General features: G+C 28.5%; 3 protein-coding genes across 4 annotated transcripts; 1 reads left to right on the top strand and 2 right to left on the bottom strand.

The window, feature by feature from the left end:
* Positions 1–3355: 3355 nt before the first annotated feature.
* On the bottom strand, positions 3356–5223 carry LOC112706920 (protein FAF-like, chloroplastic). The gene has a single exon (XM_025758445.3). It carries the CDS (start codon positions 4381–4383, stop codon positions 3619–3621), a length of 765 nt encoding a protein of 254 aa, XP_025614230.1. The 5' UTR covers positions 4384–5223; the 3' UTR covers positions 3356–3618.
* A 2401-nt stretch (positions 5224–7624) lies between these two features.
* LOC112706919 (rho GTPase-activating protein 5) lies at positions 7625–10216 on the bottom strand. 2 transcript variants are annotated; one of them, XM_025758444.3, is made up of 5 exons: positions 9533–10216; positions 9131–9304; positions 8927–9046; positions 8561–8791; positions 7625–8382 (listed from the first exon to the last, which is right to left on the bottom strand). In XM_025758444.3, exons 2-5 carry the CDS (start codon positions 9218–9220, stop codon positions 7843–7845), a joined length of 981 nt encoding a protein of 326 aa, XP_025614229.1. In that variant the 5' UTR covers positions 9221–9304; positions 9533–10216; the 3' UTR covers positions 7625–7842. The 2 variants fall into 2 exon arrangements, with proteins under 2 accessions (XP_025614229.1, XP_025614228.1); XM_025758443.3 differs by having other exon boundaries at positions 9131–9251; positions 9533–10213.
* A 2674-nt stretch (positions 10217–12890) lies between these two features.
* LOC112706918 (probable calcium-binding protein CML48) lies at positions 12891–15733 on the top strand. Its single transcript, XM_025758441.3, has 5 exons — positions 12891–13599; positions 13683–13729; positions 14397–14572; positions 14903–14921; positions 15367–15733. Exons 1-5 carry the CDS (start codon positions 13095–13097, stop codon positions 15478–15480), a joined length of 861 nt encoding a protein of 286 aa, XP_025614226.1. The 5' UTR covers positions 12891–13094; the 3' UTR covers positions 15481–15733.

Below are 15733 nucleotides of genomic sequence, written 5' to 3'. Positions count from 1 at the left end.
AGACTATGAGATTTTTTAAAAAAAATTATATTTTAATTTTTGATATTTAATTTTGTGGGATTAATTAATTTTTTTGTCAATGATCTCTTTAAAAAATATGTTTATGTGATACATTAATTATTAATATATTATTTATTTAATTTTTATAAATAAAAATAATTTAAAAATTATTAATATTTTTTTTAGTTTTACATAATAAATTTAACCAATGTAATTGAAAAAAAATAACAAACAATAAAAAATACTAAACGACTTTAACAATTACTCCTAAAAGACAATAAAATTCCTAACAAATAAGAATTTGTTAATTCTAATTCGTTCTTAACGAATAAATTAATAATTTAATATGTCATGTAGATATTATTTTATTAATACAAAAAAATTATTAATAAAAAATTAATCAATCTCACAAAAAAAATTAAAAACTAAAAATAATATTTTTTATTAAAGACCTTGTTATTATTTTTTGAAGTAATTACCAAGGCATTTAAAAGTTTTTCTCTTAATAATACTGATACGATGAGTTATTAATTTGTTTAGTAGAGATAATATAAAATGAGTGAATAAATCTATTGTTATTAAGAAAAACTAGGAGAAGTAATTTTTTGTTAATCATCATTAATTAATTTTATTTTAAAAATATAATTTAAAATTTAGAATTAAAATTTTATAATTTAAAAACTAAAATTTAAAATAAATAAAATAATTTTAAAAAATAAATTAATATTAGTTAAAAAAATTAAGTCCCTAATATTATTCTATTATTAATTTTATAAGTAAATTATTCCTTTCTGATATATATTCCTCCTACATTTTATCCATAAAGAAAAGGTATGCGATGTCATAAGTGGGTTCCTTAAATTTTGTGCTGCAAGGATGTGGTATTAACTATTAACGCCAAATATGATGATATTATTCTTGTAAAAGGTGCTCTATGAAATATACATCACATATATATTACATGCTCCCAACTTGCTATTCTTTTTTCTTTTATTTCTTTTTTCCTAAAATATATTTGTTTGCATGTGTTATACTGTTATCCCTTTCACAATCGTATATTCGTATTGCAATTGCCGTTTCGGGTTCTCGTCTTCTGGATTCTAAATTATCTGTTCGATATCTACTTTCGTTCTATTTTGGTTTTTCTATAAGAAAAAATAATTAGATTAAATAACATAAATAAATTAAATAATCTTTAATATTATATCAATGTCTTAAAATAAAATAATTTACATACATGTCTTAAATGTTTTTATATAAATCGAATCAATTAAATTTAATTTACACTTTTTAATAGTAAATCGAATCAATTGGATTCAATTTAGCATGTGTATATTGTACCAATAATAAATCGAATCTATCAAATTTAATTAATATAAAAACATTCAAAACATGCATATAAACTATTTTATTTTAGGATATTATTGGTGTAATATGAAAATCATTTAGTTTGTTTATATTATTTACCCTAAAATTATATTAATTAATTATGAGATAATACTTAATTTGGTCCGTGAATTTACATGCGAGTATCAATTTAATCTCTGAGGTTTCAATTACCTCTATTTAGTCCTTAAAATTTATAAACGTGCCTCATATTAGTCCTCGAGAAGATTTTTAATATAAAAACGTTAATGGAGCACTGTTATAGACCATCAGATGTCACGTTAAAACTTGAAAAATGATTTGATTTTTGCCATTTAAATAGCTCAAAAACGGCATCGTATTACTTATTTTGTTAGGTAAAATTTTAATAAACACCATTTACAATGTTGTTTTTGGGTTATTTGAATGCCAAAACTAAAACCACATCATTTTACAAAGTTTAGTGTGACATCCGGTTGTTCATGACAGTGTTCTGTTAATCTTTGTATGTTAAAAATTGTTTCAAGGACTAACTTAAGTTATGTTCACAAAATTTGGAGACTAAACAGAAGCAATTGAAATATCAGGAACTAAATTGAGATTCGCATGTAAGTTCAAGGAATAAATTAAATATTAGGGAAAATTCTACTCCCCTCCCCTGCAAGATGTTAAAATGACACTCCCCTCTCCTCTATTTTATAAATGTACATTCCCCTCCCTTCTAACTTTTAAAAAATCTCCTCTTTAATCTATTTAAAACTTTTTGTGTTAACTAATGTTAACTTTATCCATTTTTTAAGAAAAAAATAAATTATTTTTTAAAAAAATACCCATTAAAAAAATTTTTATTTTTTATTATTATATTTTTTTACTAAAATATTTTTTAATAAATTATTTTTTATTGATTAAATTGTATTTTTTAAAAAATTTAATAATTATATTATTTTTTCCTAAAATATCCTTCAATAACTTTTTAATTATTAAATTATAATTTTACCAAAATTTTCGTTAACGATTTTTTTATATTTTACTATTAATTTTTCGATATCTATATATATTATTTTAACATTAAATAAAAAATTTTAGTAAGATTATTTTTCAATATCAATATATATTAATTGTTATATATATTAACAGTGGTAAAATTTTTTATTTAATGTTAAAATAATATATATTGATATCAAAAAATTAATAGTAAAATATAAAAGTAATTGTTCATAAAAATTTTGGTAAAATTATAATTTAATAATTAAAAAATTATTGAAGGATAGATATCTTAGAAAAAAAAATAATTTAATTATTAATTTTTTAAAAATTATTTTAATAAAAATACAATTCAATCAATAAAAAATAATTTATTAAAAGGTATTTTAGTAAGTAAAATTTAATGATAAAAAATAAAATTTTGTTAATGGATTTTTTTTAAAAAATAATTTATTTTTTCCTAAAAAATGGATAAAGTTAATACAAAAAGTTTAAAATGGATTAAAGAGGAGGTTTTTTAAAAGTTAGAAGGGAGGAAAATGTACATTTATAAAATAGAGGGGAGAGAAGTGTCATTTTAACATCTCACAGGAGAGGGGAGTGGAATTTTCCCTAAATATTATCTCATTATACGACAATTAATTAATGGAACATGCCAGTCTACCTTCTTCATCGGTAAAAGTAGTTAGTTTTCCCTTTTTAGCTAAATTTATTTATAAATTAAAGCAACTATATATATCATGTATGACGTGAATTTGGGTAGAGGAAGTTAGGTATCAATGTATCATATCTGACTTTGTTCACAAAATTGAAGAAATATTGTAAGCATAACATTATTTCAAATGTTATGCATACTTATTTCCTTCTAGAAGCATTAAAAATTCTGAAATGGTCAGAATGAATGGCAAGATTGAAGGAATATAGTTAGAGACTTAATTAGATTTAAGCCAATCATTAAAGTTTACACTTGAGGTCCTCTTTTGGTACATATGTATGTCAGAGGCAGTTCTTTAATTAACTTTTTACTACAAAATAAACCAGAAAATTATACATGATCTCATATTGCAGGGTACCAAAACTTGCATAAAAAGGATAATTCTTTTTCCCATTTCCCATGAATAAGAAACTAAAGATACTAGCTACTATTATATAATTAACAAGCATATGCATTCATATATGTTCTTAATTCTTCATTTACATGCATTATGATGATCATTATTCACACTTACACAACCATCATTTTCTTTTAATTTCCCTTGTTTCTGCTCACTACTCCTCTTCTTCTTCTTGTTCTTCATCAACATCATCTTCTTCTTCTTCTTCTTCTAGAAACTCATCATCATCATCATCATCATCAGGATGAATAAAATGGAGCTTCAACCTTCCATCCTCTCTAGAAGCATGTAAGAACTCCTGTGATGGTACCCGTATCTCTTCCAAGACAAACCTGCCATTACTCCTGAATGATCTGAACAAAACCCCAGGCTTCCCACTCCTCCCTATGCTTGAAATTGGAGGAGGGTAAGAGTTCCCTCCACCACTACTCATCCTTGATGACCTCCTCCAATGTTCCCCACCGCCACCACCATAGCAATCATTATATTCTTCTGAAACTTGTGCTGCTGCATGGTTTTCCACACACTCTTTCTCACCACTCTCATGACTCTTCATCATGTCTTCAACATCATATGAGCTCTCAAAGCCAAGGCCTTCAGTGCAAAGCTGCAAGCTTTCAGAACTCCAAGATGAAAAGCTGTCACTGCTCTTGTGCCTCCTGCTTTTGTTGTTCCTTGATTCACCAAAATCTTCACTGTTATTCTGGTTTAGCTTTGTGTAATTTGATGACGATGATATTAGAGTAGTCTCCTTGAAATGGAGTTCACCAAATATCTCAGTGAAAGAGTGCTGTTGATGCTCTAAGGGATTCACTACTACTGGTTTGATTTGGTTCCATGAAAGGGATTCAATCAGTGTTGGATTTTCTGGTAACAGCTTATTCTCAAATATATGCTGAAGGCTCCCACAAGCTGCCATGGCCTAATGCCTATAATCACACACTAGTTTTATGCTTAATTGGTTTCTGAATACCACAAAATAAGATAGAGTATAGTAGAGGGAATGAAGCTAAGGGTAACTCAACTTTTGTTTAGGTGGTTGAGTGAGATATAAAAAAGGAGAAAAGATGCATGGAAATAGCATGATAATGCCCAACAAAAAATCAAAGCTGAAGCTGCTATTATATAGGTAGCAAGTTCTGATTTTTTTGCTACCCTTCTATTATATTGGCTTGGAATTTAATGGGTGGTTATGCTATGCAGCTTGGTCACTATTTGGTAGCCACAAAACGTTCCTAGTAATTTAGTCTCATCATGAGAATTATCTTACTTTACTACTTGTGCTATGTGTATACACTTGTATGCTGAATCAAATTCTTAAGTTTATGCGAGTATTCAAGTGGGGCAGGTTAAACCGAATAATAGTGATTGGTATATATATGAAGTAAATAACTCATCAGAATTTAATCAGTTTTTGAATTTAGAATTTAAAAGTTATATGAATACCCTCATCCAAATTAAAAGTTACCTTTATTCCACACATTCATGGTAATATCTTGTTTGAAGGACCAAGTCATGAGTAGTAGTGTTGTATGTGATACACAAATTGCAAGATGCAATTATAATCTTTAATCTTGTACTCTTAATCTTTAAAAAGCTATGACTTAGAGAGGTAGTAGTGCATGCTGAAGGCGATAGGATTCACACTAGCTATTCCCTTTATTAATTAGGACCACAAACTTTCTTGCTTGGTTTAATTGTGAGGGTGTAGATGAGCAAGGTTATGAACCTTTCTTGGTGCCGTCCAGAGTACAATGATGTGAACGGCAAGACTAGTTAGTTGTACACATATATACAGCTTCAACTCCAATCTTCGAAATCATATGCACATTAATTAAATTAACCACTTTTTATGTTCACAAGTGGCTTTACACCATTGGATGTTGGAAGGCAACGTGGCATGCTTGTGTGCACTGTTTTCATGTGACTGGTGGTGGTGATTCAGCACTTATTAATTACCATACTATATCATGTTTGCAAATTGGCTAAAGTTGAACCATGAATTTTTTGGATAGGATGCTGATGATGATGATGAGGCTACACCAAATCTTAGTTCATATGGAATTATCTTTGTTCATAAGAATAAAATATGAATCTATCTATATCTATCCCTTGTAAGCTACGTTTTTGGTTAATTAATATCTCAAGTACTAATTGGTGGTTGGTTCACTTCTTAGCTCTCAAGTATAAGATATTATTAAATGTTTATAAAATTTACCACTAAAAATTTTTATTAGTACCTAAAATTGAAAATGAGTGAAGTCAACTCATGAGATAATTTAAACTCAATTTGTGAAGTGCTTGATAAATTAAGTTTGTAAGTTAGTGAGTCAAATTTGAGCTTAGATTTAAGTTTATATATTAAATGTGTCAAATTTAAATTTAAATAACTTCAACTTATTAGCTCGTAAATTGACTCGAATAATAATAGTCATTTTTATATGGGCGGGATACTTCCATAAAAATGCGTAAAACATCTTTTTGTAAAGACGCTTACGTGCCACATTATTATTGGACATATTAATGAATCGGTTATTTTTGAATTTCTTAACAAATTAGAATAAAACCGATTTTTTTTATAACAATAACAAGAAATCCAATTTTTTTAGGGATATAATTGTATTTTCAAATTTTTAGGGATTCAAATGTCTACAAAACAAAAAATTAGAGATATATTTGTCTTTTTATCAAAAAATTTAAAGATATTCGATTTAGATTGTGTAATTCGATCCGATCAAAACGGGTCTAATAATTATAATGCAGACAATTAGGTTTATTATTGTTGTTATAATAAACCGATTTTGTTCTGGTTTATTAAAAAATAAACTATTAACTAGTTTAATAAAGATGTCCAATAATAACATGACATGACACATATAAACATCTTTAAAAAAGACATTTTTAGTGTCTTTATTAAAGTGGTATCCTTTTTGTATATAATTTTGATAGGAAACATAAACAAAAATATTTGGTAACAAAAAAATATTAGTCAAATACAATCATAATTTATTTTATTTAACATTTATTAATAAATTCTAAATAAGGTAAGTTGTGACTTTTTTGTTTCTCTTCTTAACATTACTAAAACATAAATTATATATATTTATAAATAAATAATATATAAAATTAATAGTTTTTTTTATAATTTATATAGAATTATAGATTAGTTCATGTTATTTAAACTATTTCGTAAATTTTTTGTGACCGAACTTGAGTTTAAACTATTTTGGTTTAACTTGGCTCACTTCTAGTAGTATTATGGTATCCCAAATGTGACCTCATCATTAGAATTTCTTAATAATTTCTGATTGAGGTTAAATTTGGAATCACCCTGCTGCTGTATGTGCTAGACTGATAGTAGTTAAACTCTACAATAACAATCACATGCTGCTTTTGGGATTAGGGGAAGGGCAAAGAACATTCATGCATCACTCATGCATGTGATTTTTTCATTTACTATTATCATTGCTGGTGGAAAGAGGACTTGGAATATTCGGTTTCAAAACTTTTATACATGCCTGCTAATGCTATCTATGCTACCTTCTAGGAAAGTGCAGTGGTTGGCTCTCATACTTAGCAACCTTATCATCATAATGCACATACATGGAAATATATAGAAGCATTCTGCAATGCGACATTTTTCCTTTTCATTCATTGTGTGGTTTTCTTTTCTCGTGATATTTCCCACCTTCATGAAACACCACCACATTTGTATAAACTTTCTTTGTGGACCTATCACCTCACAAATCACAATCATGGACTCATGTCATTTTCATCATCAAAAGTTTGAGATAAATCTTACTTCCACTATAGTATGGGCCAACTGAAGAAAAAATGCCTCTACTTGAAATGAAACTCGTAGCATATCATATTACCATGTATTTGCAACTAAAGTTTATGATAAGGATTTCTTTTGAATACAATATTAGGATATAAAAAAAACTCAGATATTTTTATATCAGCAGAATTGTTTGACTCAATTACTCTCTAACTTAAGAGTCTTATATACACAATTAAATACCAATACATTATCAGTAAATAACAATTAAACTGTTATGATAAACCTATTTTAGCAGCCACACATTGGCATGGAACCTAGTTAGTACAACATTGACAGATGAATTGATGTGGTTTAGGGGGTGATTATGAACAGAGGTAAATAGAACACACAGGAAAATGAGATTTGATTACAATATTAGTGTGATGATCATAGTGTTATGCATGAGCTCAGATAAATTAATCAAACTAGGAAACAATGAAAAAACATAAAGGGACAACTTCACAAACTACACCTAGCAATTTTGCAATAACTTCACAGACATAAACATACAATTCCAATGTCAAAATAATCAAATTTACACACACTATTATGCTTCTTTCACCTCCAGGGTTTAATCTGCTCAGATCTTGAATCTGAGCTGTTCAAATTCCTAGTTCCCTTTTTCTCAACATTTTCATGGATCACAGCTAGCTGGCCTTTGGATTTTTTAGACCCTTTCCTAGCATTTGAACTACTTGATTGGCCACTCTTGTTACTCTTCATGTTTCCTTTTGGTGGATAATCACAGTACAAATTCTCATTGGAAACTTGATTCTCAGAAAAGCATTCCAAATTTTTAGCTTCTAACTTGTTCTTGGGGGATTCAGGGCAACATTCTAAGAAAATTTCCTCAGAAGCAGAGTTTTTCTGAACCTCTTCTTCATTTTGTGCAGCAGTATCTTGCTGGCTAGACTCCAAAGGGGTATGGTCGAAATTTTCATCAGGAAGCTCCAAACATGATCTAGAAGGTTCTAAATACGATCTAGGAGACGGTTCTACCACGGAATCCCTTCGCTCCCGCAGTGTCCTTAATATCAGTGTCTTCAAGAAGTTCATCACTTGAACTGCATACATCAATGCAGTGATAGGGTCTGCCATCTGCAAGAAAGAAAACACCAAACACTTTAGGATTATATGAATAAGCATGAGGTATATCAAAGATGTAATGCAAAAAATACTTAGCCCAGAACAAAATTCAGTATTTTGCTAATCAGTTCATGTTAGTTAATAGTGGAAAGGTTTCAAATGCAATTAAGACATTAGAAAGGTTAACAACCTGAGTCATGTTGGGAGCAAAAACCATAGCAATGTTGCGTGCATTCATCTTATTGAGATGTTCATACTCAGCAACATCAGCCATGAGATTGATGGCCCAATCCAAGAGTGAAGCTTCAGTGTGAGGCAGATGCCTCACTAGTTCAACACAGTCATCTTCAGTCTGGCATTTCAGCACTTGATCTTGAGATAATGAATCCAGAATCCCAGTTGGAAGTTCTCTAAACCATGCCTTGCAAATTACAACAATATCAATCAAAATTATCATATCACTGTCTCAAAATCTAACAGGTTCCCTATATGGAAACTAAATCACAAAGTCATAAACAGAGAAAGCAGAGCAAAATTATTATGTTTGTCTTTGTACCTTAATTAATGCAGCCAAGGAATGAACATCAACAGTTTCTGGGACCACACCCAAATTGAGTTGATCCCTAACATATTCCTCTTGACTATTGTCTGCATTTATTCTGAAAATCCCCTCAGCCTGAATCATAGAAACATTGTTTTGACTTTTGACTACATTTATTTATTTTGTTGAAATGAGAGAAATAAATTAAAGGTGATGAACCTGCAAGCCTCCTTGAGAATACAAGCGGCTTTGCATCAGCAGCAGAATTGTTGGCACACTGTTTCCTCTTGAGTCATACGATAACTGCATGGAGTCTGTTGAAACTCCAAAAACCGTTGCACTGCCACCTCAAAGTTCAAACAATAAATCATCAAGAATGTTTAATCATCAACTCTGTCAAATGTACCAAAAGAATCAAAAGGACAGTATTGTAAACTGGGAAAAATACATGTCTTATTGAATCAATGTGTATTCTATACAGATGACTGATTCGATAGCTAATTTTCTCTACACGGCTAACATGGTTGTTTATTTATTTCAATATATATTTATTCAAGGGTAATGCCACTCCAATAATCCAAATGTTGAATCATCAATGTATTGTAAACTGGATAAAAGTACCTAGCACTGGGAGGCCTTCTGGGGACTTCAGGTTCGAACTCAACAGGCAAACCCAAGAATCCATTGAAGCGATCAAAGGTGACATGCGCAACGTGGCGCACGTTAGTGGGGGAACCAATGTTCATGGTGAGGAAGAGAGAGGAAGGCTTGAGGGTTGAGCAATGAATGGGAAGAAGAAAAGGTTGTTGGTTTATGTTTGTTTAATTTGTTGAAGTAGTTGTTGTTGTTGTTGTCCTTAGTGAAGAAGCAAGATTGAAAATGGGAATGTGGGGAGAGTAGTAGAACTTGGTCATGGCTGGCAATGAAAGAGGCCTTTACTTGGAATATAAAAAACAAGAAGAAAAGATTTTTGCCATTTAAGAAAGCCATGATCAGGAGAAGGACTTTTGCTTATTTCAAATTTACAAACACAAACCACAAGGAAGACTCTTGAGCTTGAGTTGAGTTGAAGAAAAGTGTTGCAACAAAATCATATAGTGGGGTGGAACGTGAGAATCATTAACTCAAATTCGTGTTTTTAATTTTTGAATAGTTAATAAGATATGATGTAATAATCTATGTTGCGTGTTGTGGAGCGTTGAACAAGCAATCGCAGTTCTAGTAATAGAGGAGGAGTAGAGGTAAAGCCACATATCTGTGCTTTGTTCCTCAACTATATCTACTAAGTAATAACAATCCAACACTGATTTTCAACAAAAATGCTATTTGTACGCCAAATAAATATATGTGTAGTTTAATTTATTTTTAATATGTATTTGTAATTTAGTATATATTTTATACTGGTAGTTTATTTTGGTGTACACGTAGCATATTTCGATAAACCTATTTATATAAACAACTATACTACGTATACACTAAAATTAGCCATTAAAATTAGTCACCAATATAAAATATATATTAAAATATAAATATATATTAAAAATAAATTAAACTAGATATATATTTATATATAAATACATTAGTGACTATTTTAATGGTTAATTTTAGTGTATAAATAATATTTTTATTATATAAAATATATTTTGTAAATAAATATAACAATACATGTCTTTATATAAAATATATAAAATAATTGATTTAATAGTAAGTTAAGGTTTTAGTGTTTGGTATTCACATAGCATGCATTTTTAATAAGGGAAAGTGTAGAGATAAGTACTTTTATTAAAATTTGGTGTTTGGTATTCACATAGCATGCATTTTTAATAAGGGAAAGTTTAGAGATAAGTACTTTTATTAAAATTTGGTCAATATTTAAAATTTGTTTGGGTGAATTTTAAAAAAAAAAAGATTTTTTAAATTATTTTTTTTCCAAATATCTTATATAAAAGTAAAAGTAATTTTATGTTTAAATATCTCGTGTAAAAAGATCTTTTAATTTATCAAATATGTTTTAATATAATCATATAAAAGCACTTTTTTGTTTATTTATTATGTGAAAAACATCTTTTTTTAAGAAAAAAATATCTTTAAAAAAATATAAATTATAACTTTTTAAAAAAGATATTTTTTCCAGTACTTTTACTTTTACTATCAAAAATTTACTAAACACGTTAAAAAATAAAAAATTTATTTTTTCAATAAAAAAATATTTTTTTATCAACTTAATAACGTCTAAACAAACACTCAACCAGTAAAAAAGAAGTGAATAATTCCATATCATTAGATATAATCTCACACTATTAAAAATATTATAATAACTAATTAATAGCTACAAATCACAGAACCTACTCATCTTTTAGTACTCCTCTTTTAATAATGAGAAGATCATCCATAAAAAATATTTTATATTTAAAAATAAATATAACAATAGATGTCTTTATATACCATATATAAAATAATTGATTTAGTAGTAAAGTAAGGTTTTAGTGTTTACTATTCACATAGCATTTTCAATAATTGATTTAGTAGTAAAAAAATATATTATATGTATAAAAAATTAACTATTAAATTAATTGTTATGTATTTATATAAAAATATATGTGATAATATTTAATTTATTTTTAATATATATTTTATAAAAATATTTTCCTAATTTAATAACTATTTTTTTTATAAACATCGCATAATTGATTTAACAAATATCACTCAACTGATATAATATAAGGTGACTATACCATGTATCAATATTTTCATATAAAATGATAATTAAATAATGACTCTTATTATATTAAATAATTTAACTAAATATATTAAACTATCTAATAAGTAATAAGTAACAACAATCAATTACAGCATGAATGTAATAGAAACAATTTGAATCTAAATATCTAATGAAATCTTATTTTCTTATAAACACAAATATTATATGATTTTGAAAGTTAAGGGCATTGAATGCAGGGACAGATGTATTTATAAGTTTTATGAGCAAGCACTCCTATTAATATTTTAAAAAAATATAAAAAAATATATGTACAAATATATATGTATTTTTATTGAAAAATTATATTTATTTTATATTAAAAATATTTATTAAAATTTGTCAAAATATTTATTTTATATATATTTTTTAATTTTTAAAATTAAATTTTAATATATTGTTAGTATAAATTAATTTTATATGTGCATTCAATTACATAATATTTTATTATAAAAAATAATTATCTTTTATATTAAATATTGTATTTGCATAAATAATCATCTAAAAAAATAGATATAATTAAATAATTATGTAAAATATTTTATACTATTAATATATTAAAATTTAATTATAATTTATATCTAAAAATATAAGATAAAAATATATTAAATCAATTTAATTAATAAAAAATAAAATATCATTGTAGAATTATTTAACTAATAAATTTATTTAATTAAAGTTTATATCCTTATTTTTACTCAATTTTAATATTTATTAGTAAATTAAAAAATTTTGTACTAAATATCTATTTTGATAATTCTTTCTCGAATATAAATTGGAGTAAAAATCAATTGAAATAATAATATATTTTATATTTTTATTTATCTAAGTAACTAACTATTCTATTATTATTATTTGAAGTTAATTTTTATTAAATAATTAAATAATTATTAAGTAATCTATAAAATATATAAAGAGAATACGAGAAATTTGGATAATTTTTTTCTTAAAATATTATTGATAATACATAATTCATGAAAAATATGTTTCACTTTTATTATTGATTAGAAGATAATCTATTTATTATTTCGATTAATTTTATTTATTAATATTATTATTATAATATATTTAATTTATAAAAAAATGAATTAATAATTATATTATTAGTCATCAGTATATCAATATGGATAATAAATAAATAAAAAATTATTTAATATTTAATATTTTTATATTATTTATTTTTGTATATACTTTGATATATTTATAAAAAAAATTATTATTATTTTTGTATGCTACACATGTTTGCTCTTAAAATTTTTTGATCCGTGACTGATTGGGTGTAATGGTGTATAGCACGCGTGGGCATGAGGAAATGAAGAAGAAATAGTGTGCGAGGAGAGAGGGGAAAGTGAAGCTAAGAAAGTCGGTTTATGATTTGTGAAAGAAGCTACACTGAGGTGAATTCTGTGCGCGGTTTCTACATCCATGTCTAACTACGGCAGATACGATCCCCATTCGCCCTACGCTCCTTCGGCACCATCCTTACCTGAAAACCACCCTCCCTATTCCACTTCTTCTTCTTCCGCTGCTGCTCCTCCTCCTCCTTCAAATTACCAATATGCCCCTCACACCGCTACTCCTCCTCCGCCACCTTCAACCTACAACACCTATGGCACCACCGCTACTGCTGCTGCTGCCACTGCTTATGATCATGGTTCCACCTACCACGGGGCTGGGACTGCATATGGCCAAGCTCCATCATCTGCGTATCCTCCTCCTTCTTCGTCTTCACATGGCTACTCCGCTTTCCCACCAGGGACGCACCCCGATGTCATTAGGAGCTTTCAGATGGCCGACACAGATCGAAGCGGCTTCATCGATGAGGCGGAGTTGCAGCGGGCTCTTTCTTCTGGATACCAGAAATTCAACATTAGAACTATCCGTCTCCTCATGTTTCTCTTCAAGGATCCTACTCAGCCTCCGAGAGTTGGTATGCGGGATTTTCAATTGCTCCTATATAATTGCTTCCTTTGCACTCTCAAACCCTATCTTCTTTTTCTTTTTCTCTCACAGGGCCAAAGGAATTTGCAGAAATCTGGAATTGCATTGCTCATTGGCGAGTAAGTCACTTTTCCCATAAACAAAAAAAAAAAAAAATGGTTCACACTATAGAAAATTAGCTTCATGTGTAATTTTTCTCATAGAATCTATTCTTGAAAAACCCTAAGGCCTATAATATGCTGTATTATTCTAGACTTCCCTTATTCAGTTTGTAAACATCTCTAGTTTTGTGTTTCATACATTACAAAATCTCTTACATCTTAGGGAGAGTTTTAGTGCCTAGTTAATATGGCGATGCTACATGAATAAATAGATATCTGCATCATTTCATTTAATCCCAGATTGTTAAGTATTTCGTATGCTTACATTTAATTCAATGTAGACATTTTCACTTTGTTACTAAAGGAAGTCTAACCAATGATATTAAATAACTGAAGTTTATCATTATCTGTATGGAGCTTTTAGGTTTTAACTATTTCTCAAAATTTCATTAGATAGTCCACTTATGGTGTTAAAGGTGATCAAATTTGAATTACACTTGTTTTCCTGTCACATACATGTACCATAACTAGTTACTGACACATATATGTTGGATATAGTAGTGATAGGCTCTATGCCTTTTGTGTTTGTTAATTCTATCAAGGAGGAGGTTAGACTGTTAGAGTTACATTGCATAATAGAACTTCACTCCATATGATTCCTCTGATTTTGTCGCTTCATTTGTAGGGCATATTTGAGAGATATGATAAAGATAGAAGTGGGAAGATTGATCCACTAGAGCTAAGAGATGCTCTGTATGGTATTGGCTATGCAATACCAGGCACAGTTCTACAGCTGCTGCTTGCCCAGTATGGTGATGGAAATGTTAAGAGGGTTGAACTCGGATTTGATAGTTTTGTTGAGTATGACATCTGAACCTTTCATATGCTTATTGTATACTCCAATTCATTTGAAAAGAGTAAACTTCCATTTTGGCCCTTAAAAATTAAGAGATTGTAACATCAATGTGCTCAATGTGGTCATCCGATGGTAGCATTTTGATGTCAAATTCAAAATGGTCCAAAAGTAATTGATTATTAGGACTAAATTGATTTCTTGGTCAAAAAATTGTTTGATGACTATAACAACATCCTCTAATGTTTCGAGAATCAAGTTGATTTTTTGGAAAATTCATCTTTTATATTTGAAGATGTCATTTATATATCTAATGTTCTGCTCTTGAATGTGTGCAGGTGCGGGGTAATTATCAAGGTAAAACACACCAAGCTTTTTGAAGCTTTGAACCTGTCTCATGTTTCTTTACTTATTCCTTTACGTTTCTTATTAATTCCTTCCATTGATAGAGGCCAGTCCAACTTACCTGCTTCATGGTTTTCCTTAAAATTCAGGACATAGATACTTTCTACATTCATATGCATTGACTTGATTATGTATGTGGTAGGAAACGAGTACTAGGGAGGCATTCATTATCCTTGAATTACAGTTCCTCATGCAACTCCCATCTCAATTCTGATGATCCTTCAACTCAAGGGAAAATCTAAACGTTGCAGCATTTTAGATCGTCATTTATTTTGACTCAGTTCTTAAAAATTAGCATTGTCATTGGATTCATCTTCTTAGAACCAAGTGTATCTCCTCATATGTGTGTGTGCATGCATGTTTGTTTTACCATTCTAATTACTTGTTGCATTTTCAGGGTCTGACTGAAAAGTTTAAGGAGAAGGACAAACGTTATACTGGTTCAGCCAGACTTTCATACGATGAGTTTATGGCTATGGTCATCCCATTCCTTGTAGCATATGATGATTGAGAAGCTTGTCATGTGCTGCTTTCCAAGAGTTTATAGTTTTTCTTCTCCAATAGAATGTTTTACAAGTTTGATAGTCGAGGAATTTCTTAAAGGTGTAATGCTTTGTTATATAGATATTGTTCGGAACAAGTTAGTTTCAGCTGTAATAGTATAATAGATAATCCGCAAGTATAAGTAAAATCCTCTTGTATATTCGAATTTTTTATTTATTTCAAAGTCAATATTAACTTATTAACATCATTTCTAATCGAAA

This window comes from Arachis hypogaea, chromosome 8, assembly GCF_003086295.3.
Source record: "Arachis hypogaea cultivar Tifrunner chromosome 8, arahy.Tifrunner.gnm2.J5K5, whole genome shotgun sequence".
NCBI lineage: Eukaryota > Viridiplantae > Streptophyta > Magnoliopsida > Fabales > Fabaceae > Arachis > Arachis hypogaea.
This window is presented reverse-complemented; position numbering and strand designations above follow the sequence as displayed.